Below are 25648 nucleotides of genomic sequence, written 5' to 3'. Positions count from 1 at the left end.
ATTGCTGGGCGCCCGTGGCTCTCTGCGTCCCCAAGACCTCGTCTCTGGTTCCAATCCAAACAACCTTCTCCTCATCCCGGACGAGCCCCCAAATTGTTGGAGTTAGACTCCACCGAGTCCGTTGATGAGGAAAAGATGCATTCGTGAGGCAAAGGATGGTTGTAAGTCAGCTCTCTTTATTTGTTGTACAGATCGATCCGGGAGCCACTCTCAGATGCACAAAAGTACACACCAAGGGAAGCTCAGCTCCCTGTTGTCTGTGTCTAACTTTTATACCCCGTTTAGGGCGTCTACTGTTCTTGTTGGTATCTTTCCAGTTGACGTAACATATAACTATTGTTTGGACATTGCTGGCGTTAGTCCCCACACCCATTCCCTTTGATCTTATCTTGTTATGTTGCAATTTAGCAGCGTCAGCGACCCCCTCCCTTGTTATGTCCCCGCAGGTCAAGCGTAAGCTTAATGTCACCACGAGCCTGTCAATGTACCTTCTGCTTTCCGGAATTTACTTACACAACGAGGAGGGCTGGAGCCCCCCTTCTCTTCCTGCCTGTGTTCCAGTTTGTTCCCCTTTCTCAGTGTGACAAAGTTTAGCACGCAACCTAGCCCCCCTTCATTCGCCATTTATATTTTCCGCCGGGCACCCGAAATGCTGCCACACAAAAGATTTAAAAGTGTCTGGGGTATCTACTATAGTAATTTAGTCAGATGCCAACATATTCACAGCAGCTAATTTGCAGCGCATTCGTGAAACCGCTTTTCGCTCCAACGAGAAACTCATGTTGTAATATCGCGAGATCTCGTGACACGCGTTTCACTCCCACTTCTTAGTAACAGTCATGATTTGATAAAGTGACAACCTGCGTAATAATTGGTAATACATAGAGTTTGCTATTGTTCAGGCTAGCAGACTGTTATGGCTTGAGGTTAATGGTGCCTGTTACTTGTGAATTTTCACATTTGCAGGGATCTTCTGCCTCGTGAACGTGAAACGGATAATTATGCTAAAAGAAGAAAAAAGCAGAACTGCAATGTGTGTAAGGCTGGTGCTGATTTTTCAGTCTGAACACAGTAAAATTTATACAAATTACCTGTATTCAAACTTGTATTCTTTATATAGTTTGGTTAATTACTATTTAAAAGTTTTATCTGCGCTCCATTGTATAACTTGTACTGGAGATTTGTATGTACTTTTTGATTGGAAATGGTTAGTTGTATATACATTGAATATTTTTATGATTAATTTCTTTGTTTATTTAATTTGGCAACAGATTTGCACTTTTAGAAGTATTGCTGTTCATTTTTGTGAAAGTTGTTACTAAAAAAAACAAAAGAAGCAGACTTGTGTAAATCCTATATTGGCCGTGTATTCTTCCTGTAGCGTAGTGACAGCTTTTTGTACGGAAGCCGTGAACGGCTGTGCTTGCAAATATATTTTCTTCTGAATAATTAGAAGGATAAGCATATTTTGTCGCCGCCGCGAGATAGTCATGCCATACACAGCTCTGCTCGTTTTTGTACTGTTACTGTGTTACTTAATTTGCGCATCCATGAATTTAACGTTGACATTAAGTCAACATTGACATTGACAACGTTGACATTAAGTGTTGCACCTATCTAGTGTTTTACTGTGAAGGGCATGTTATATCTCGTCTCTAAGTCGCACTATGGTCCAGGGGAATGCTATGTCATATCAGAACATGTGTCGATTATGTGGCAATATAAATATTTTATATTACTGTCAGTTTTAGTTTCAGAAATCCATCATTTGAGAAAAAAGGCCAGTCACGACAAATATATATGGAATATAACAACAGAGTTTAGGCAGCTGTATTTGTTTAAGTGTAAAGATGCACATAGAAACATGCATGAGCTCATCTGAGAATAAACTGAATGCAATGAAGATTTGTGACTCCTGCTGGAAAATGCGAATAGTGGCAGGGTCTTCAAGTAGTACATTTGTCTGAGAGTCAATTAATATTAGGAAAGGCACAGTTTTTTTTCAATGGCGCTAATTATCAAGAAGGAAATGGAGTACCCCAGCACCTGGTTTACGGGCACTGGAAGCTCCAGTATCAGTCAGACTTTCATGTAAGTATATGTGTGTTTAATGACTTAGCAGTTGGTTAAAAAGTAGACTTGTGCATGTTTCATCTTTACCAGGGGCAGAGGGGAAACTCAATAAATAGCCTTCTCTCACACTTCCAGACCTGCAGAACTGAGCATGTCCCCTGGTTTTGTGCATATGTCTGTAGGCTTTGAGTTTTTCCTATGGGGGCTTCAATTTCCTCCCAGAGTACAAATACGTGCAGATCAGTTGCATTGGGGAGTCCATACTGTGATGCTGAGTGGGTGTAGGAGGAGATTGAGAGATGAAACTCCGGATGATTTACTCCCTCGGCTAACTAACCAGAACAGGATCGTACCAATACCAAAATGATAAGTTTATAAATGTTTTTCACTACCCTGATTCATTCAGTTATTTATGTTTGTTAATTCCACCTCCCAAGCAAATACATAAATAAACAAACAAACAAATATTCAGGGGGAATGTGTCATAGGTGATAGAATCAGTGGATGAATCTAAAGAAAAAAAGTTATGATTTCTTTCTCTCCAAAACACAATGCAAAAAACTCTTAAGTTAGGTAAGACATTGAAATTTTATGACAGTAGCATGATGCAGAGGAACAACAGAAGGAAAAATCTAACTAAACCTGAGTCAACTAGGACTAATTACACTAAATTAAGTGGAACACACAAAATACCTAAAACCACTTAATAAACAAGCAAGAAATATTACATTTGATTAACTATACTGATGCCTGAGGGAAGTTCTTGTGCTTAATGCAGCAAGTATGTACAGCTGCAGAGACACTACACATAGTGCAAATAAATTAAAAAGTATACAGTACACACACTGATTCCTGAAAAATCAAAATACCATGGAATACTAATGAAATACTTATCAGGATGATGATGACGATGATGATGATAATAATAGAAATAATAATGAATTAGTTTAGGGTATTATGCAATTGACATGTACAATTAAAAAAGAAATTGCACCAGACATTTCCTGTGGCAAAGAAGGGTTGCTTTGTGCCACGTTACTCAAGTCAATTCACTTTATTTTGTATAGTGCATTTTCACAGCCTTACATAGTCTCAAAGCACTTTACTTTGTCCCTGCCCAATTGTCCCAGTGAGCAATATCAAGCCTGAAAAATTATAAAGCCACATTGGCAAGGATAAACTCAGTCATAGTAAGAAACCTTTGGAGGAACCAGAGTGAAAGGGGGAGCCCATCCTCCACAGGGCAGAAGTCAGGTTAACAAAGTCCTGATCTATATGGTTCAATTAGTTAAGTCCGGATGTAAATACAGAATAACTGGCAGCAGGGCACACAGGAAAGACGTCACAGGCAGGAGGGCAGGCAGGAGGGTGGCACAGGCAGGACGTAATGGGCAGGAGGGCGGGCAGGCAGGGCAGCACAGGCAGAAGGGCTGGCGGGTAGCCAGAACTGTTTTGCCACTGCAGTCTGTTTTACAGTTTCATCTGCATTTGTTCCCACAAGGAATAACAACAGCTAATTTATGAACATGCTGCTTTTCAGAAAAGAAGTTTAATTTCTAGGAACATGACCAGTGCAAACATTTAGTGTTGACGGTTCTTTGTAAAATGGATGTTCTGTACTTTTATTGATCTGTCCGTCCATCCATCCATCCATCCATCCATCCATCCATTTTCTAACTACTTCTGATGAAGTTCCGGGTTATGAGGTATCCTGAAGCCCAGGCAATATGGGACACACACACACACATAGGGTATACCTATCTTTATGGGGCCCGCTCATTCACTTCTATGGGATAAATGCTAACGCTAACTATGACAAGCTTAACCCCCACCCTGCCCTAACCATAACCATAAGTAACCCAGCAAAATACAAGAGGTTTTGCATTTTTAGTTTTTCCATAGCAGTCACAGATTTTTATAAAATAGAGTTTTCCTGGTTTTCGGTTTCGTGGTCCCCATAAGGGAAAAAAAACAGGTATTTATCACGTTATGGGGTAGGATAGGTATACCCGCTCGCACACACACACACACACACACACACACACATGCACACAAATGGATAGATCAACACAGTTACTATGGATGTCGATCCTGCAATAATGAGACAGAACTATTATACTTAATAGGATCATATCCCTAGTTCTACATATGCATAATTATATTTTAAAAAGATCCCACGCACCCAGCACATGAGATGTTTGAACTTCTGCTCTCTGGTAAACGTTACCGCAGTATGCATTGCAGAACAACCAGATTTAATAAGACCTTCTACCCCCAAAGCCATCAGAATACTAAATGCTAATGAACATAAGTTTATGTGAAACCCTACTCTCTCTTCCTCTCTGTGCACTTTATTACCACAACTGGTATTAAGTTTACTTTTTATTTATACAGTATAGTGCAATAATATAATCACGAATGGTGTGTGAGTGTGCCCTGTGATGGGCTGGCCCCCCATCCTGGGTTGTTCCCTGCCTCGTGCCCATTCCACATTCCGGGATAGGCTCCGGACCACCCGCGACCCAGTAGGATAAGCAGTTTGGAAAATGGATGGATGGATATAACTAACATAAGACAGACATTACACCTAACAAACAATAAACACGAAATAAAGGAGTGGACACAAAAAAAATGTAATGCAATGACCAGATTTAACACCTGGATTATGTCCCCCCTTAGTCTCCTTTGCTCGAGGCTAAACAGATTCAGCTCAGCTAACCTCTCCTCATTAGACATTCCTCTAAGACCAGGAATCATTCTCCCAGCTAAGCAAGCCTGAGTCCGGCTTCCACTCCCCCGATTCCCAGCAATGTTAACTTGGAAGGGCGTGTTCTGTATGCACAACTGAGACAACCCAGGTGGAGCTCAGCTTATCGGCTGGCAAAATTGCCTTCAGGTATCACCCACCCTAGTGAGAGTCCAAGCTAGGGCCGTTCTCAGAACTCACCCTAAACGAGGTCCTGCTCAAAAGTTGTAATGACCGCCTGAGGTACCTGTGAGCCTTGCCCGTAATGAGTCAGTGGGTGTAGCCGAGCTGACACGCTTTTGGGCGTCCAATTGCTGAGAACTCCCCTTCGGTTTTGACAAACTGTACGATCGCAAGCAGTGACAGCAGAGCCACAGACAAGCTCAACCAGCAGAGAGCGAATGGTAAGCACCCAACACCCGAAGGGCTCAACTGATCACATCCAAACGACTTCCTGATGGGATTGTGTACGTAACTGGTTTACTGTTGTTAATAGTGGTTGAACTTCTATGCAAGTCCCCTTGTTGGGGGAGAGGGAATGAATGAAAGCATAAGGTGAAATAAAACCTAAAATAAATCAAAAAGGTTAAACAGAAATCAAACCAAATGAATTGTGTTTCTTCTTCAATTGTAAACATAAATTAGTTATGCAACAATAACCTAATTGGATGTTAATGTATTGTGATCAAATTGATTTAGTCCATGAAGTTAATTCCTGCTTTCAGGCAAGAACCTGTGTGTCCAATTATGCGTGTTGTATCACCGCAGTTGACCACCAGAGACCCAACTCAGATGTTGTTAACCTACTATGGCGGACCACTAGAGGTGCAATTTCAATGGAGTGGCACTGCTATGGCTTGCCACTAGAAGCGCAATTTCAAAATGGAGTGGTAGTTCTATGCCTGACCATCAGGGGAGCAATATCGAAATGGGGTCGTAGTTCTATGCCTGACCACTGGAGGCGCGATTTCGAAATGGAGTGGTAGTTCTATGCCTGACCACTAGAGGGGCAATTTCGAACTGGAGTGGTAGTTCTATGCCTGACCACTAGGGGCGCAATATCGAAATGGAGTGGTAGTTCTATGCCTGACCACCGGGGGCGCAATATCGAAATGGAGTGGTAGTTCTATGCCTGACCACTAGAGGCGCGATTTCGAAATGGAGTGTTAGTTCTATGCCTGACCACTAGAGGCGCAATTTCGAAATGGAGTGGTAGTTCTATGCCTGACCACCGGGGGCGCAATATCGAAATGGAGTGGTAGTTCTATGCCTGACCACCGGGGGCGCAATATCGAAATGGAGTGGTAGTTCTATGCCTGACCACCGGGGGCGCAATATCGAAATGGAGTGGTAGTTCTATGCCTGACCACCGGGGGCGCAATATCGAAATGGAGTGGTAGTTCTATGCCTGGCCACTGGAGGCGCAATTTCGAAATGGAGTGGAAGTTCTATGCCTGACCACTAGAGGTAACCAAACGGTTGCCGACGCAAGATGAGTGACACACACATTTAATGCATGCGCATGCCGCTTGCGGCCTTCTTCTGTGCCTTGCACAGTATAAACCCCCTTAAAACAATTACTGAAGCGAGACGGCGCTCGCGTTACGGCGACGGATTTAAATTGTGAGTGCACTATAATTTGTCGCAAATGGTGCTTAACCACGGTGGGTCTCAAGCACAGGAGACTCCCAATTTCTAAATGACACACTCACAGCGCAAAGTTGTGTTAAACTTGCTTTGTCTACAGCAGGCACACACATACGAGTATGATCCTGATAGGTAACTAAGCTATCGGTCTTATGTCCAAGCGCAACATAATTTAGGTTAGAACCTCGTAACAAGTATTCCCGTTTGCTAATAGAGAGATCTCTCCCAGGATATATAGAAACGGAGAAACTCCGAATCGAACCTGGAAACAAAGCGCTACATCTGAGAATTTCGTCAGACATATGGTTAAGGTTCACTGCAGTTTAATACGAAAGAACTACAATGAAATAACCGAAAATAAAACAAAATAATATAACTACTAATAATAGAAATAAAAATAACTATAATAAGCCCTTATGATCCCGCTTAAATGCCTTCAGATTGCCATGAGTGCGACTTTGGCAACCAGTTCACAGTAGCGCTTCTTCACTGCACGTTCGATCATAAAAAATTTAAATTGTGTGCTCAGAATAAGTTTAAACCTTCTGCCTTGTGATTATTAACCAATTGTTATGCCGAATGGTCGGCTCCTCCATACTCAATTGCGAAACACTGTGAGTCTGTTAATGTGTGACTTAAATGGAACTCATTAATAACCAGTATCGCGTAATAACCTGGGTTAGAATAGAAGGCTCATACAACAAGCTGCGTCACCAGGTAATGTAAACGATCGGTAGCGAAGCTCCCCTCACGGCCAACGAGAGAGAGTCTCGCGATATTTCAGGCGAATTTGAGGTTTCAGAGCGTAGATCGCACAGGCAGGGATTCTTGTGAGCACTCAATGAACAGAGGCTGAAGTTGTGTAAAAGACATGCATTTATTCCTATAACTAACATAAGACAGACATTACACCTAACAAACAATAAACACGAAATAACGGAGTGGACACAAACAATGTAATCATGAAAATGCAATGACCAGATTTAAAATGAGTAACCTTAAAAGGGAAAATACTGTTCTGCAATGCAAGCAATTTTGCAAAAAATCTTATCTAGCTCTGATTTAAAAGAACCCAGGGTTTTAGCTTGTGTTACAATAACAGGAAGACTATTCCATACTCTAACTACACGCTGTGTACAGAAATGCTTCATCAAATTCGTTTTAAAATGTTCTCCAGCTAATTTCCACTTATGGCCACGAGTTCTGGTATTTAAACTAACATTGAAATAGTCATTTGGCTGAAAAGCATCCAGACCTGTTAGAATCTTAAACACCTGGATTATGTCCCCCCTTAGTCTCCTTTGCTCGAGGCTAAACAGATTCAGCTCAGCTAACCTCTCCTCATTAGACATTCCTCTAAGACCAGGAATCATTCTCGTTGCCCTACGTTGCACCTTTTCCAAGGCAGCAATGTCCTTCTTAAGGTATGGTAACCAAACCCGCACACAATATTCTAGGTGGGGTCTTACCAAGGAATTATGTTATCGTAGCATCACTTGCCTTGTCTTAAACTCCACACACCTAGAGATGCAATGTGCCTTCTCGCGTGGTGTTCCTGCAGAGGGAGTCTGTGAGTGCTGGAGATTGGGGGAGGGGGCAGTGTGGCTATGTCTGCTCTGTGTTCCTCCAGACGAGCAAAGAAGCTGTTTAGCTCCTTTGCTAAAAGGGCGTTGCTGTTAACAGTGACGGTGTTGTTGCCTTTGAAGTTTGTAATGTGTTGTATTCCCTGCCACACCCACTGTGGGTTGTTGTATGTGAAGTAGACCTCTATTTTCTGTTTCTCTGCCTGCCTGGCAACCTTGATGCCCCTATTCAGGTTAGCTCTGGCTGCACTCTGTGTTCTTGACTGCGCTGTCTTGTCCTGTAGTATTGTATTGTTGCTCTTGTGTTTATCTTGCACTTTCTCCCTCTGTTTGTGCTCCTTTCACTCTGTATAGTTCTATCTTGCCCGCACTTGTGTCATCTTGTGTTGTTTCTGTTTTTCTTCTTTGTCTTGCACCGTGGTCCAGGAGGAACAATGTTTCCTTTCACTGTGTACTGTGTATATTGCTGAAATAACAATAAACCCACTTGACCACCTGCCTCGATTCATCCTGAAGAGTTTTCCAATGTTGTTCAAAGGTCTGTTTGTTTTGGGTGAAGGACACGCCCCTGGACGTGCTGGATAAGGGGACCACAGATCAGTGTCCTCAGTCCTGCTTCTCCCTTCAAAGCTGAGAGGAAGATGACCCGCCTGCTGGTTCTGGTTTTGGCTTATGGAGCTCTGCTTATCTCCACAGAGGCCCAGCAAGATTACCACAGTCTCCCTGCACTCTACAAGACGGCCATTAAACTCGCAGTCGAAAATGCTCATCAAGGAACCCGTCAGCACATGAATTTCTATAACATCCAGGGCCGTCCGAAGGTAACTGCTGAGAAAGTGTTTACAAAAGTGTGAAACTTTCATCATCTGCAAGCTGAACTAATGAGAATCACATTGATTTTGATGTTTTAATTTCAATGCATATGATGCTTAATGTCTCTTCACAATGAAAGTGATGGTTGTATATCTCAGCCCTGGTCAATTTTACCTTCTCACAGTTTCTCTCTGAATCTGCTGCAGTCAAGTCTGTGACAGTTTGCCATTTTTTGGGTGATTATTGTTTGTTATATTGCCTTTAAAACAGTTGTAGGCAATTTTGTATATAACGTGTTTATGTGATTTAGATCAGCAGTGAATACATTGACATTGAGATTCTCTTGAGAGCAACAAAATGTCCAAAGTCAACTGCAACAGACCATCGGGCTGACTGTATTTTCATGGACAAGAGGGTAAGTAAAGAGTCACTGTGACTGTGAGCATTGGACATATCAGTTAGCAAATTAATTTAGGTTCATGTTAACTTTTTTGATGCCCTAGGAAAGTTAGCCAACAATAAAGTAACAAATAGATAGGTGGCCTCAAACAGCCAGTTCCATCACCTTATTCTCAAATTTTAGTAGGTTTACAGGCTTAAAGGCTGGATTACCAGGCAGTTGAAATCAGCCTTAAATGGCAGTGTGGTGTTTTGTGGTGAAAGGGCAATTAAATCTGGTCAGAGCAGGGTAGATGCGCAGTGTGAATTACCCTTTAAATTTACCTCTTTAAATAGTGAACTACAGGACCACTTAGCTTGATCGGAGGACAGTATTTTAATACAGAGCAGTGTTCAGTTAAACGGGATTTGTTGTTCATACTTTTAGATGAACTTGCTTTGTATAATATAGCCTTAAGGTGACCCTGCTTTGGAAGCTCTTTCCTCTAAAATTGTTCTGTGTCATTAAACCCTGCAGTCCAGCAGCTCTGCCTTAAATCTTTAGATATATCTTTACTACACCTTCTCTCACTGTATTTATTGCCCACCACTCTTTAAATACTGTTTTTGTGTGTCTGTGTGTTTTTGCAGCCATTCATTAACTGTAGAGTTTGCAGCAGACGGTCTGGTAATAATCTTACACATCCATCAATTGACTGTGTACCAAACAAGAAAGTGGATGAAGTAAGTGTAGAGAGTCTTAGCATTATGGAAATGTAACAGGTGTGTGAATTGTGTCTAAACATGTGGTTAAACTTTGATTGTGTTTGTACATGCAAAAATTTGATCAGAGTACTGTTTATTAATGACAAGGTTACTTTTAATCTGAACAACAGTGGCAGCACCAGGGAAAAGCTTGGGGGGGGGGCTCTAGCTCCTCCTCCAATGACCATAGTACCCCCACAGCACCCCCAAAATATTGGTTTCATTTTTTCTTTAACTATCTGTAAAATCTGTATATTGTGTAAGACATTTTTGCGGTTTTTATAGCATACTTGTAGTGTATTTTTTCTTCAAAGTACACATAGAGGCTCTGTGAGCTAGACGTTAGAATTTCATATTTTATCATATTTTATCCATGCTGTAGCTTATCGTGCTGTGTGCTTCTATACAGCATCTACATAAGCTGAAAAGCTAAAGCACCCGCTCTAAATAATCTCACTCCCCTATAGCACCTGTAGCATTAAGTCACTGGCGCTGCCACTGCTGAATAAACGACTCCAATCTGACTAAACCGCTTAACTTTTCCTCCCCATGTTACATTTCAGGACAAACGACGTAATATGTGTCCTTCTGATAAACCTCCTCTCAGATCTAAAACTGCCTTGGCTTCCAAGGACACTAAAGAAGCTGAAGGAGACTGTCTGGGCTGTTTCTGATGGCTGATGGTCCTGCAATGTGGACCAGAGGAGGAAACTGGAAGGGAAAATGCTTTGCTTTATATCATGCCCACCCAAAGCCCCCAGTGAGTAAGCCATAGGCGCCGATAGCATGGAAAAACTCCCAAGAAGGAAGAAACCTTGGGAGGGACCAAACTCAAAGGGGGAGCCCATCCTCCTGGGGCCGGCAAAGTGTAGGTGCAGGATCACAAAAAACTTAACGAGAGAATTCGACTGTCCCTCACAAAAACTGTAAAGTTTTAGTGGCTAAATTGCTTTTTCTATGCCTTTTCAAACAGGAGGAGATTTGTTTGGCTATATGTAGAAATTTTCTATACAATTTAGACAGCACAGAATCATTAACCTACTTTAATGAATTTATTTATACAACCACATATTTCACACATTTTGACATCAGTCATGCAGTGAAGATACAGTCTCTTTATTTCTTGACGCCAACCCTCCCCATTAATCCGGGCTTGGGACCGACACCTAGTTGAGCTGGCTTGCTCCCTTAAGTGGCTGGGTTAGGCTAAACTATGTACATATTTATAAAGACTACAATAAATTTATAAAGACCTCCCTAAATATGTAGTCTAACAAAACGCAGTTTAAAGAAGGTAGCCTACCTGGTAAACAAAGAAATTAAAAGGCCCACAGCATATAATCGGGCTATATTCCAAGCAGTTTTTAAGAACGTAACCTACATGGCGAAATTGAATTACTTTCTGGACCAACAAACGCAACCAGGCATGAACATTATGCACCTTCCTAGTCTTGATGTAAGTCGTCCTACAGATGAGGACGTTAGGCAGCCTTTAGATCCGACCCATCATGCACTGCAGTTTTTTGCAAATTCCTCAGACGGAAAACCATTAAATACCTCTTCTATTACCTTATATTACCTTATATTCATGTAATAAATATACAAATATCAATTAGTTGGAAATCAGCCAGACAGACGTAATTACTACAAATGGTTTCCACTGTATTTGTGACTCTGAGTGCCGCAGGCTTGGATGCAGTGCCGCACCATTTTGTAAGGCATGCACTGGCCAATCATGTAGCACTTCTCTCAGAAATATTAATGAGACATCACCTACCACCCTGCAAAAAAGAAATTTGCCGCTTGTCCCCCTGCACATGAGCCAACTTGGCTGCGTCAACCAGCGGAGCTCCGGAGCCTCTGGAGAAACACGCGGCAAAAAAGGCTCGCATGCGGTCTTCCAAAGTTTGGGAATACTTCAGTCATGACACCTTTTCTGCGCCTCTACTGTAGCTGGCGTTAATGATGCTGTTTCAGCCATTTTATATTTTCTGTTTACTTATTCTGTCATGTAAGACTGAGACAAATTATCGTTTACGACAATTCTTACACACTGTAGCCTGACTTGCTGACTTAAGTAAGTTTAACTATAAGCTACCTTTGCTAGTGTTTGTGAATAACATGTTTCTCTAGTTATGAAATTATTCCATGTTTTAGCATCTGTTTCAACATTAAAGTCAAATTGGTATACTGAAATATATAAAAACTATTGAACTATTAACTTAAGTCTAACATAGAAAATCCTACTGAATCTCTTAAGATTTTCCTTTTTTGTTAATGCACTAATGTTTAAGAAGTGTCTTAATAAATTGAATTTCAGATTTGTGTGTGGGTGGGAGTGGGTGAATTGTATTAAATTCATACATTCATTCTTTTGGCTCAGACATTACTGACCTAAAACAAATTGAGGCATTGGGTAAGTGCTTAAATTAGCTACTAAATGGCAAAAAATATTCTAAATATCACATTTTCCATTCTTCGGTATAATTTTAACGAATCACCTATGCTGCCAAACATTAACGCATAGATTGTCACAACACTCTATGTTTTAGTTCTTCTTTATGTGTATAGGACGGTGTGATGGTTCTGGTGGTGGGTGTGGCCGACGCTGCTCGCGATGTTTGGCTATGCTGCAGTCCCAGGGACCAAGTTGGAACACATTTCCACCTTCAAGCTTAGGTGGAAAAACGGCACCGAGACCCAGCAGCAGGACAACTTCACTTGTCCAGACAACCAGCCCTGCTTCATCATTGAAGTAAGCCCTGTGAACAGGAGCGAGATGTACTTCTGCAGTGGATGTTATAGCGGAAAGAACATCCCCATCCTCACGTCTGCCGGAGTGCCCCCTCAAGTGGGTGTGTGACTTAACTCGATGGATGAATTGGACAGAATTTACTGTTACTAGAGGTCGACCGATATGGGTTTTTCAATAGCCGATGCCGATATTTAGGAGTCAGGGTCAGGCGATGGCCGATATATGCTGCTGATTTTTTTTGGCCGATAATTGGACGTTTTCCCCTCTATTTGCATGGTAAAATATCACACTAATAATAACAAACGATACACAAAATTTCTCAATTTAGCATTTATTGAATACTCAACTTGGAAACAATAACACATTTATAAACAATAAAAATAGCAGCATCAGAATCTCTGTTAGTGCACAATATAGCAGCAAACTCCTCATGTTTGACGGAAGGAAATTTGTAAACAATACAAAAAGGAATAAGCATGTTATCTTCAGTTGTAATCCCACTTCCAGTCCCTGAGTCTTACTCACCACACTCATACTTCACAGCAATCAGACAGCAGTTAATTAACCAGAAGAGAAAAATGCAAAAACACAACAGAACTTGTAAATAATAACAAACTAATAGACAATAAAAATAGCAGCATCAGAATCTCTATTAGTGCCAAATATAGCAGCAAACTCCTCATGTCTGACGGAAGGAAAATTTGTAAATACACAAAGGAATGAGCACATCTTCAGTTTTAATCCCATTTCCAGTCCCTGAGTCTTCCTCATCCCACAAGCAGGCAAGGCATGTCACCCCGGTTGTGTGACACTTATTTTATATAATAAAATAAGTGCCCCCTGCGGCCCCAGAGCCCGAGCAGCCGTCTCCGCTGCCTGCAGCTACCGCGCCCACGTCCGAGGCGCTTTCCCTGCCTGCAGCTCCCGGGCAGGCGCCCCCTCTGCAGCCTGCAGCTCCAGTCCCTGGCCCCACTCCAGTCCCTTCTCCCCCTGTGACTCTGGTACCCTCACCCCGACGAGCCCGACCCCGGCCACGGGTCCTTATGTCTGTGTCCCATAAGGGGAGAGGACACAGACGCACGGCTGGGGTCCCACCCGCCCAGCCCCCTGGCTCGCCCTCCCTCGCCGGCGCTAGGGCTTGGTCGGCGCCTGCGGGTCCTGGCCCTCCGGGTCGGCTGTCGTCTGCGGGTCCCCCTCCGCGGCCTCGTCGCCCTGCCTCGGTCCCTCCTCCGGCGTCTTATCGGTTGCCTGCGGGCCCCCCGACGGCGGCTCCTCATTCGCCTGCTGGTCCTCCCGCTCTGGCGTCGCCGTCTGCTGCGCCCTCGCCAGGGTCCCTTCCAGCTCCTTCGTCCCCTTCCCTGGTCTCCCCTCCGACTCCCTCCTTCGTCCCTGCGTCTGTCCCTCACCCCGTCTCCTCGGCCCCTCCGGCTCCGGCCTCCCGGCCGCCTGCAGCCCTTCCGGCTGCCTCCCGTCGCCCGCTGGGTCTCCCTCGGGCTCCTCTTGGTTCCCCCTCCTTCTCTCCCTGGCCTCCCGTCTTTGTCCCTCCTGCCTCTGCTCCCCCTCGCTTTGTTCCTCCTGTCTCTGTCCCTCCTCTCTTTGTCCCTCGTCCCTCTGGCTTCTGCTCCTCTTTCCCCGATGTTCCCTTCGTTCACTCCCGGTCCTTTTGTCCTGCCTGTTCCCTCCGTGTCCCCCTTTCTGATCTGTTTCTCTGCCTTTCCTGTCTTATGTCAAGTCTTGTCCTGGCTCCTTCCCCTGTGCCAGTTCTGTCTGTCCGTTCTGTTCCCTGTCCCTCATTAATGAGGTTTTATATAGATATACATATATGCCCGGCTTGTCCGCTCCTCGTGTGTGCCACGCCCCCTGATTACCCACGTGTGCTTCCCTGATCGTCTCCTGCTTTGCCCGATTACTTTGATTAGTCATGACCTATTTTAAGTCCTGGTCTTACCTGTTTGCCCTGTCCGTCATTGTAGTTTGTCAATGCCTGCGTTCCGTCCTGCTCTACCCGCTCCGTTTCCCCGATTAAAGACCCGTTTTCACAAACACAAAAAAAACTATATGTATACATATACATACACTGAACAAAAATATAAACGCAACACTTTTGTTTTTGCTCCCATTTTTCATGAGATGGACTTAAAGATCTACAATTCATTCCAGATACACAATATTACCATTTCTCTCAAACATTTCTCACAAATCAGTCTAAATGTGTGATAGTGAGCACTTCTGCTTTGCTGAGATAATCCATCCCACCTCACAGGTGTGCCACATCAAGATGCTGATCTGACATCATGGGTAGTGCACAGGTGTACCTTATACTGCCCACAATAAAAGGCCACCCTGGAATGTGCCATGAAAAATGGGAGCAGAAACAAGAGTGTTGCGTTTATATTTTTGTTCAGTATATATATTTATGGGTGTATCGAGACTAGATGGTCAGTATGGATAACTAAGGTGCACTAAAACTGGGTGAGCAGGCAAGGCATGTCACCCAGGTTGTCCGTCGTCTATCTGAACCAATCAGATTGTCCGTCGTCTATCTGAACCAATCAGATTGTCCGTCGTCTATCTGAACCAATCAGATTGTCCGTCGTCTATCTGAGCCAATCAGATTGTCCGTCGTCTATCTGAGCCAATCAGATTGTCCGTCGTCTATCTGAGCCAATCAGATTGTCCGTCGTCTATCTGAGCCAATCAGATTGTCCGTCGTCTATCTGAGCCAATCAGATTGTCCGTCGTCTATCTGAGCCAATCAGATTGTCCGTCGTCTATCTGAGCCAATCAGATTGTCCGTCGTCTATCTGAGCCAATCAGATTGTCCGTCGTCTATCTGAGCCAATCAGATTGTCCGTCGTCTATCTGAGCCAATCAGATTGTCCGTCGTCTATCTGAGCCAATCAGATTGTCCGTCGTCTATCTGAGCCAATCAGATTGTCCGTCGTCTATCTGAGCCAATCAGATTGTCCGTCGTCTATCTGAGCCAATCAGATTGTCCGTCGTCTATCTGAGCCAATCAGATTGTCCGTCGTCTATCTGAGCCAATCAGATTGTCCGTCGTCTATCTGAGCCAATCAGATTGTCCGTCGTCTATCTGAGCCAATCAGATTGTCCGTCGTCTATCTGAGCCAATCAGATTGTCCGTCGTCTATCTGAGCCAATCAGATTGTCCGTCGTCTATCTGAGCCAATCAGATTGTCCGTCGTCTATCTGAGCCAATCAGATTGTCCGTCGTCTATCTGAGCCAATCAGATTGTCCGTCGTCTATCTGAGCCAATCAGATTGTCCGTCGTCTATCTGAGCCAATCAGATTGTCCGTCGTCTATCTGAGCCAATCAGATTGTCCGTCGTCTATCTGAGCCAATCAGATTGTCCGTCGTCTATCTGAGCCAATCAGATTGTCCGTCGTCTATCTGAGCCAATCAGATTGTCCGTCGTCTATCTGAGCCAATCAGATTGTCCGTCGTCTATCTGAGCCAATCAGATTGTCCGTCGTCTATCTGAGCCAATCAGATTGTCCGTCGTCTATCTGAGCCAATCAGATTGTCCGTCGTCTATCTGAGCCAATCAGATTGTCCGTCGTCTATCTGAGCCAATCAGATTGTCCGTCGTCTATCTGAGCCAATCAGATTGTCCGTCGTCTATCTGAGCCAATCAGATTGTCCGTCGTCTATCTGAGCCAATCAGATTGTCCGTCGTCTATCTGAGCCAATCAGATTGTCCGTCGTCTATCTGAGCCAATCAGATTGTCCGTCGTCTATCTGAGCCAATCAGATTGTCCGTCGTCTATCTGAGCCAATCAGATTGTCCGTCGTCTATCTGAGCCAATCAGATTGTCCGTCGTCTATCTGAGCCAATCAGATTGTCCGTCGTCTATCTGAGCCAATCAGATTGTCCGTCGTCTATCTGAGCCAATCAGATTGTCCGTCGTCTATCTGAGCCAATCAGATTGTCCGTCGTCTATCTGAGCCAATCAGATTGTCCGTCGTCTATCTGAGCCAATCAGATTGTCCGTCGTCTATCTGAGCCAATCAGATTGTCCGTCGTCTATCTGAGCCAATCAGATTGTCCGTCGTCTATCTGAGCCAATCAGATTGTCCGTCGTCTATCTGAGCCAATCAGATTGTCCGTCGTCTATCTGAGCCAATCAGATTGTCCGTCGTCTATCTGAGCCAATCAGATTGTCCGTCGTCTATCTGAGCCAATCAGATTGTCCGTCGTCTATCTGAGCCAATCAGATTGTCCGTCGTCTATCTGAGCCAATCAGGTTGTCCGTCGTCTATCTGAGCCAATCAGGTTGTCCGTCGTCTATCTGAGCCAATCAGGTTGTCCGTCGTCTATCTGAGCCAATCAGGTTGTCCGTCGTCTATCTGAGCCAATCAGGTTGTCCGTCGTCTATCTGAGCCAATCAGGTTGTCCGTCGTCTATCTGAGCCAATCAGGTTGTCCGTCGTCTATCTGAGCCAATCAGGTTGTCCGTCGTCTATCTGAGCCAATCAGGTTGTCCGTCGTCTATCTGAGCCAATCAGGTTGTCCGTCGTCTATCTGAGCCAATCAGGTTGTCCGTCGTCTATCTGAGCCAATCAGGTTGTCCGTCGTCTATCTGAGCCAATCAGGTTGTCCGTCGTCTATCTGAGCCAATCAGGTTGTCCGTCGTCTATCTGAGCCAATCAGGTTGTCCGTCGTCTATCTGAGCCAATCAGGTTGTCCGTCGTCTATCTGAGCCAATCAGATTGTCCGTCGTCTATCTGAGCCAATCAGGTTGTCCGTCGTCTATCTGAGCCAATCAGATTGTCCGTCGTCTATCTGAGCCAATCAGATTGTCCGTCGTCTATCTGAGCCAATCAGATTGTCCGTCGTCTATCTGAGCCAATCAGATTGTCCGTCGTCTATCTGAGCCAATCAGATTGTCCGTCGTCTATCTGAGCCAATCAGATTGTCCGTCGTCTATCTGAGCCAATCAGATTGTCCGTCGTCTATCTGAGCCAATCAGATTGTCCGTCGTCTATCTGAGCCAATCAGATTGTCCGTCGTCTATCTGAGCCAATCAGATTGTCCGTCGTCTATCTGAGCCAATCAGATTGTCCGTCGTCTATCTGAGCCAATCAGATTGTCCGTCGTCTATCTGAGCCAATCAGATTGTCCGTCGTCTATCTGAACCAATCAGATTGTCCGTCGTCTATCTGAACCAATCAGATTGTCCGTCGTCTATCTGAACCAATCAGATTGTCCGTCGTCTATCTGAACCAATCAGATTGTTTTTCTTACACAAAAAATTATTCCGTTTTCAAAACACTTTTGTGCAAGAAATGCTCCCATGAGCCTGTGTTTAGTGCCTACAGAGGTCTTCTTTTTGCCACTGGTACAGGAGAGTACGGGTCCCACCTTGCCACAGCCAGGCACCTCCACGCCATCGACGGGCCGCGGAATCTCGATGGAGCGCACGTTGCCGTACTTGCAACACTCCTCCCGGATGTCCTCCAGGATCTCCTCGTAGTCCTCGTCGTCCACCAGCTCCTCGGGCATGACCATGTTGAGGAGGCACAGCACCTCCGTGGGCATGCCGGAGCTCTGCAGCCGCTGCAGCCCTGGAACCTGCAGCGTCACCGGCGTCTCGATGATGGCCGTCTGTCCCGGGGGGCGACAAGAGTGTCAGATACCCCCTGATCGTCCAATCGTCTCGAGTAACAGCGAGAAATTTACATGGACCCAAATAAACCCAAGAAATAGGGGCATTAAGCTTCCTGGGAGGCACCCAGGAACCAAGTTGGGTTTAGGACATCAGAAAGGCGGCAGCCGAGGGCAAATACTCACAGCGTTGGCATTCTTAGCCCCCACGCTTGCCCGCTGGACGATGAGCTTCATGTCTCCGAGCTGCATGCCATTGAGTCCAGCCACGGCCTGCGGGATGCATCCCACACAAGCGTCAGCAATTCCATCCGGAAGCCCCGAGTCACCCCAGACCTTCCAGCTGCTGCCCCACCTCACGCACCTGGTCAGTGGCACTGATGTCCACGTATTCATAGAAAGCATAACCCTTAGACAGTGACGTGGCACTGTCCTTCACAAGGTTGAAGGCCTTAAGAGGTCCGAACGACGTCAAGAGTTCCTTCACCTGGGCAAGAGGAGGAGACGCGGGGGGGCGATTAGCCCGACAGTCCAGGCACGGCGCCTCGCTAGAAATGCTAATCTTAACTGTGGGAGAAGCAGCATGTTAAACTTTGCAAAACGACATGAGGAAACAGTGAAGACATCAGGAAAATGGCTTTATGACAAGTGGCTCGACATTACGGTGCAACACTAGAGCTCAAAGCCCCCTGTGCCCTTTCTGCATGACTTACTTACTGGGAGCGTACAAAAGTAACTATTTTGATTCTTGTCAATGAATGATAACACAGATTCCCCCCCCCCCATCCTACAGCATATACAACACAACTGAATTCCTAATCAAGTTCTCTGATAATTCCAACTACGAATTTTGAAATATGGACCGAGTTGCATCTGATTTTAAGGGCCACAATAATTAAGCTAGATGGTATATAAAAAAAAAACTAAATAAAAACAGCTAATTATATGTTAAGTGTTCCATGTATACAATGTGGAGGGGGGGGGGGGCGACTCGGCAGAACACAAACCCAGCCGAATCACTGACTTCCTGTTCTTAAAACCAAGAACCACATTGGTGCAGTTAATTAGAGGGACAAAGCCTACAGGAGATAAACTCACAGGGTCCTGCTAAAGGGGCCACGGCTTGAAGCCAAACAGGACGAAATAGCTCTGCTAACATCATTCCTCACTTATTCTACAGGAATCTACTGTAAAGCCGCATTAACCACTGACTTCAGAAAGGAGTCACCTGGGACACTGGCAGCCACAAGAGGGCGCTACCTCCTACCTTCTCTTAGGGGCAAAAAAAAATAAAAAATCAAATTTATACCCTGTGATCAGCATAATAAGTCTCTCCCCAGCCTTCAACCCCCAAAAAAAGGACCCCATATGCTTAAGAGCACTCCAGGACAGAGCCCCCCCACAGGGGCAGGCCGTCGACAGGGAGGATATCCGTGCGAGGGACGGAATGTCTTACTTGCCTTGTGTTACATGTTGGCATGGCAGCAGTAGGTCAGTACTACTGAACAAATTATGAGCGAAGACTTAACGATCTTACAGGCCCCTAGCTGGGGACAAAGTGGGGAACAAAAATGAAAGAGCTGTAAGTATCAAAGCGGTAGCAGGGACTGCAAAAAAAATGTAAACACCAGGATACAAGCAGCGGTTTCCATTTCACCTGTCTATGGCACATTTACTGGCTTTGACGTGAAATACATTAACAGTTCTGCTGGATTCAAACTCTCTCCCCCCAGTGCTGCTTTGGTACAGCCTTCCTCTTGACTTGGATTACATGTGACTCACACTGGATAAGAAAGATTACGATGACAATCCGAAAAGGAGGAAAAAAATCAAAGAAAAACAAACTGACTGCACTTCTCACTTACCTTTCACTGAAACCGCGATCACTATCTTGTGGGCTGAGTCTTGCCATTTTTAACAGTTTAGGCTAAAGTGAGTGGGACACCGGAGCTCAAAATGTTACAATGCAGGGGTGGACGCAAAACGTTTTGCGATTAACTTTTGCAAAATAAATAGGTAAACTATTAAATGCCTGTATGGATTATGTCTATAATGGGCCGATTTCAGTGGGGTGGCGATATAGGAAGAAAAAAAAAAAATCATAAAAGATGCTAATGAGAAGTAGAAAATGTCTAAAATGTGACCCTTTCAACACTTTCAGAGTAAGACGACCTCATCTGTGCATGTTGTTATGGTAATATTATCCATCACTGACGTCATAACAGAATAGGGCATGGGGCACGATGTGAAAACTCCAGTGAAGCTGATAATCGTTCACCGGGAAAAAGGTCCGAAGTATTTTCTGCCTTTCGAGCGACACAGCAATGTAGGGAACAATTCTTCCGCAGCTCCCCATCGCTGTTAACGGGATGTGAAGTCATCGTTCTCAGTGTGCGGACATGGACGTGAGACACGGCACGTCTGCGAATACTGAAGCGTTTGGGGACTTGGTCGATCTCCCCCACATTTCAAGCACAGTCTATGGTAGTGTTTCCCAGCCCAGTCCTCGGGGGTACCCCCCCGGTCAGTCCACGTTTTTGCTTCCTCTCAGCACACCTGTACCAGGTATTCGGTGTTCCTGATTGGCTGGGAGCTAGGAGGGAGCGAAAATGTGGACAGTCGGCGGTTCCCCGAGGACTGGGATTGGGCAAACACAGGTGTACGGCAATGTGGAGGTATTCGTCAGTTAGGTGACGCGCAGATGACTCGATTTTAAATTTTCATGCAGCAAAACGACGCGGCTGATTCATCCGACTAACACTCAGCAATTAACCCGATATACAAATATTCCAGGGTACCCAGCAACAGGCAGCACAGGGACTGGCTACGTGACTGGTTTGGCAAGCCGCCAGCTGTAAGGCACGTTTCCCAAAGCCTTTGTTGCTAATAAGGTTATTTGCTAACAACATTAGATAACAACTGAATGGTTCCAACTATGCAAGTCGATAACATGAGGTTTTGGGAAACGTACCTTTTACATTAGCGGGGTCTCAATATCTTCATAATTTACAGCTGGATAAACAATGAGCGTAATGTAACTGTCAACTCATTACCTACATGTCTAATAAATGTTTAATAAATCCCATGAATATCTTTAAAAAAAAAAAAAAAAAACCTCAGATGTGCGGCTATTTTCAGCAGCTAGCTTTAAACATGATGCTGACATTTGACCCCCCAGTATCTTGTAATGAATTTTAAGCGGTGAGGTAACTTTGACAGGCTTTCTTTTCCTACTAATCAGTTACACAGAGACGAGTGTTTATTTTATGTATGTATGTGCGTGCGCGTGCGTGCGTGCGTGCGTGCGTGTGCGTGTGTGTGCATGCCTGCTTGAGTTCCACGTGCAGCAGTGGGACAGAAACACAGGAGGGTTGTGGGTCGGCTCCCCGGCGACAGAGACTGAGGGCGGGGTACCTGATCGTCACTGAGATAGTTGGGCAGGCCTCCGACAAAGAGCTTGTGTGGCGAGTCTGGAACCACGGTGGAGACGACCCCTGCAGACAGAGCGGCACGGCGCCCAAAGCCGGCCGATCACAGCAAACCGTCAACATGCCGGATAATGACCACGAGCAAACGGCGCGAGTGAAATAAGCCAACTTCAAATCAGTATGACGTCGTTATCTCCTATATAATATCAGATAAATGTAACTCCAGCAAAAAAATACCTAAATACTGGGGCAGTTTGACGACTGTTTTTTGTCTCTCCCATCTTGCTCTCCATGGGAGATGCTGACACATGCAGCACCAGTCAAAAGTATGGACACACCTGCTCTTAATGCATTTGTCTCTATTTTAGCTGTTATTCACCTAATAGTAAAAGGCCTTTGGGCATGGAAGTTATGCATATGAAGTACTGCAAAGACAAAATTTTTGTCTCTTCAAAATAGGAGCCATTGGCTTCGATGACAGCATTGCGGACTCAACCAGCTAACATATGTACCCACCTGGACCGTTTCTCCAACAGTCCTCGAGTTTCCACAAGTTCTGCGCGCAAGCTGGCTACCTTACTCTTACTCTCATCCAACTGATCCCAAACCAGCTCTATAGAGTTTAGGTTGGGGGGCTGTGGGGACCATCTCTTTCCTAGTTCACAAGGTAATAAGCTACTTGCATAACCTTCAAGGTGGGCTTTGGGTCATTATCTTGCTGAAAAACAAGTCATTTTCAGTAGGTGTGTCCAGAATTTTTAACTAGAATAGGAGCCAGCAACCCTAGAACAATTTGGGGGTTAGGGTCCTTGCTCAAGGGCCCAGTGGTGAAATCACTCTGCCAACCCTGGTATTTGAACCAGCAACCTTCTTTTCATGGGCAAACATCACAGAGCCACACAACACCCCTATGTTAACAGTAAGAAGTGAGTGACTGAGCTGTGTGTGTGTGTGTGTGGCTCAGCTGGTTAGGATGCCAGCGTTATCATCAGAAGATCACTGGTTCACATCACTGGTGATCACACCACTGGGCCGGCGAGTTTGCTCTAGGGACAGGCTGACCCTGATTTCTCAAAAAAAAAAAAAAAAAAATACATTCTTCACTTTGGATAAAACTGTCTGCTAAATATTTACAACATTAAGTAAATAAAAGTGAAAGTCTCCCTCTTTATATGACAAGACATCCGCAGCTTGCGAAGGACAGTCAGTCCGTAACGAGTACAAAAAACTGGCCTTGCCGATCGGCTCTTCAAAGGTAAATAAAGATTATGGTTATGACGGCGACAAGCAAAACAGACCTGGTACGTGGAAGGCGGGCTGCTCTGAGATGCCAGGCAGGGGGCGATAGTCGTGGGGCCGCCTGATTTTTAACGACTGACCCTGGAAAATGATGCCGTCGAAGGCCATTGCCTGCGTGGTCTCATCCACGGACCGAAACTAGGGCAGAACGAAGAACGTCGTTAATCAGGGAAGGCTGCGGTCTCCGCCTGGACACAGCAGCCATTAGGCAGGAAAGACTCTTACTTCAAGGAAGGCAAAGTTCTTGTCCTGGTTTATCTGAACAGCGAGGACGGGATTGGTGGGACCTTGACATAAGCCAGCCAATCGCATCTGGGTATTGAAGAAATCCGCCATGGCCTCCTAAAAAGACAGGCAGACACACTGAATGAAGACAGGCAGACGTCTGAAGACATCAAAACAGGCAAACGAGAAAAAAAATGACTGACAAGTCTAGTACATTTATCTATTTATTTTGCGGACACTTTCATCCAAAGCAACATACATTTCATTGAAGAAGCAGGACCAAACAGTTCCTAGAGCAAATAGTGCTTAAGGGCTGCGCTCGGGGGCCCAATGGTGAAATCACTCTGCTGCCCAAGGGATTTGAACCAACAACCTTCTTGTGACCGGCTCAGTGTCCTAACTCACTGAGCTACACATGACACCAGTATGCATGACAGAAGGCAACGCGGGACTTTGCCTGGACTCACCTCCGTCAGGCCGAAGGGGATGTTGCCGACATAAAGCCACCTGGCCTGCCGGGTCATCTGGCTGCCGACCATCGGCACCTGGGTGGGCGTCACTGCCACGCCGCTGGTGGTGGATGTTGCCAGTAAAGCTATCGTGGGGATCTGCCCTGCAGCTGTGGGGAGGAGAAAGGGCTTCAAGACCCCAACCAGGGACGGCCAGAACATCCGGATCGTCGCCTTCATTTGCTTCTAACCCCTAGGTTTAAGCTCTATTCACACTGTCTGAAATCATCCCAAGTGTTATTCCCTCTTTGACCAGCAGGGGGGAGGAGGGCACTCCAGAATAAATGCTTTCATTGCAACCAATATACCATAACCTTGCAATACTGAACTAGCACACATGGAAGCGTCGCATCCAAACCTTGCATTGCCTTGTACTGCATGGGGGTGATGTGCTCGAATCCCGGAGGGGGAACATCCCAGTACTTGTATGTCCTTTTCTTACGGCTTCTCCGAGGAGAGTAGCTGCCCAAACACAAAACAGAAGGTTGTTTTCCCCAAACAATACAGTGTAAACACTCAGAATCTGGCAAAAACAAACAGATGGCAGAATGTTTACATTTAACTTTGGATCGCAGGCAGTTTAAGGTCATGAGGGTGTGACCATGCGCCACTTTTTAGGCTGGCTTTGAGGTCCCATCGCTATGGCGGGGGCTACTTATAAACGCCAGTTAAAATTTAATATGGGTACAGTCCCCCTTCCCACCACGAAGAAACCAATTGGTTGATTGTGAAAGAAACTTGTTAAGAGGCCTCAAACCATGCTAGATATCAGCTTCAGTGCCTGTAACCGGGACCGTGAGGGGGGGTACCTGTGCTTCTTGTGCTCGCGTGAGCTGCTCCGTCGGTCACGACCCTTGCGGTCGCGGCTGCTGCTGCGCTTCTCGTGACTCCGCCCCCTGGAGTCCTTGCTCCAGCGGCGGTGCTTCTCGCCACGGCTCAGAGACCGGCTGCGGCTACGCTTCTTGTGTCGCTCCTTCTCCCGCTCTGGGGGACGACACCGTGGTACCAGTGAGACGGTGGGCGGAGCGACATGACTGCCCCCCTACCATCCATTTCGATAAATCCAAGATGTGTAACTCAGAGGGATTATGAATGTGTGTCCGGATGGTTGTGGGTTTGAAGCCCATGAGTCACAGAGTAATCATATTACCAACTTCCCTGGGGTGCTGGATGCTGACTGACCCAGCGCTATGCCTTAAAAGTCACTTACGGAGACCAAGATGTGGTACGGGGTCTAACTCCCCAGTTTCCTCACCAGAATGAAGCACCTCCATTCAATTCACATATTCAATCACACCCTCCTGAAACAAACACACCCATCTCTCAATGGCTAATAATTTCAAGGGCACAAGGACATCCCCTTGAATGTCAGTCTGTTGTGAAACAATAAAAACATAACCAGACTAATTAATGATATAGGAGCACAGTGGTGAGTACAGTTGCCTCACGCCTCCGAGTCTGGAGGCCTGAATTTTGCCTCTGCTCTCTGTATGGGGAATTTGCCTGGAATAGGCTCCAGGGGAGCCTGACTAAGATAACTGGTTGGACGATGGATGGGTAATTAATATCGTTTCAATCTGACAGACAGCACTTTATTAAACTAGCAATAAAATATCACCTTTCTATCCCAGCAGGTCCTTCATATAGAAGCTTAAATAAATCCCTGAAGGTGCAGTTTTCAGTGAAGCATTTAAACGCAGGTGCTGCTCGAGGAATCAGCTTCATGCATCAGTTATAACAGCGTTACGGTAATGCACCGCTGCAAAAGTACAGACACGGAGCGGCCAATGCATCTTACGT

The 25648-nt window shown here is 45.3% G+C and overlaps 1 protein-coding gene across 1 annotated transcript; it reads right to left on the bottom strand.

Moving 5' to 3' along the window:
- Positions 1 to 17970: 17970 nt before the first annotated feature.
- LOC125711335 (splicing factor U2AF 65 kDa subunit-like) lies at positions 17971 to 24809 on the bottom strand (the record flags this gene model as incomplete). The annotated part of the gene is made up of 9 exons (XM_048980138.1): positions 17971 to 18387; positions 18574 to 18660; positions 18752 to 18874; positions 21802 to 21881; positions 23114 to 23252; positions 23340 to 23456; positions 23807 to 23958; positions 24207 to 24310; positions 24658 to 24809. Coding segments are annotated over 9 exons (1332 nt in total), but the record flags the coding sequence as incomplete, so codon positions are not given.
- Positions 24810 to 25648: the final 839 nt, after the last annotated feature.

The sequence above is a fragment of the Brienomyrus brachyistius genome, chromosome 17 (assembly GCF_023856365.1).
Source record: "Brienomyrus brachyistius isolate T26 chromosome 17, BBRACH_0.4, whole genome shotgun sequence".
NCBI lineage: Eukaryota > Metazoa > Chordata > Actinopteri > Osteoglossiformes > Mormyridae > Brienomyrus > Brienomyrus brachyistius.
This window is presented reverse-complemented; position numbering and strand designations above follow the sequence as displayed.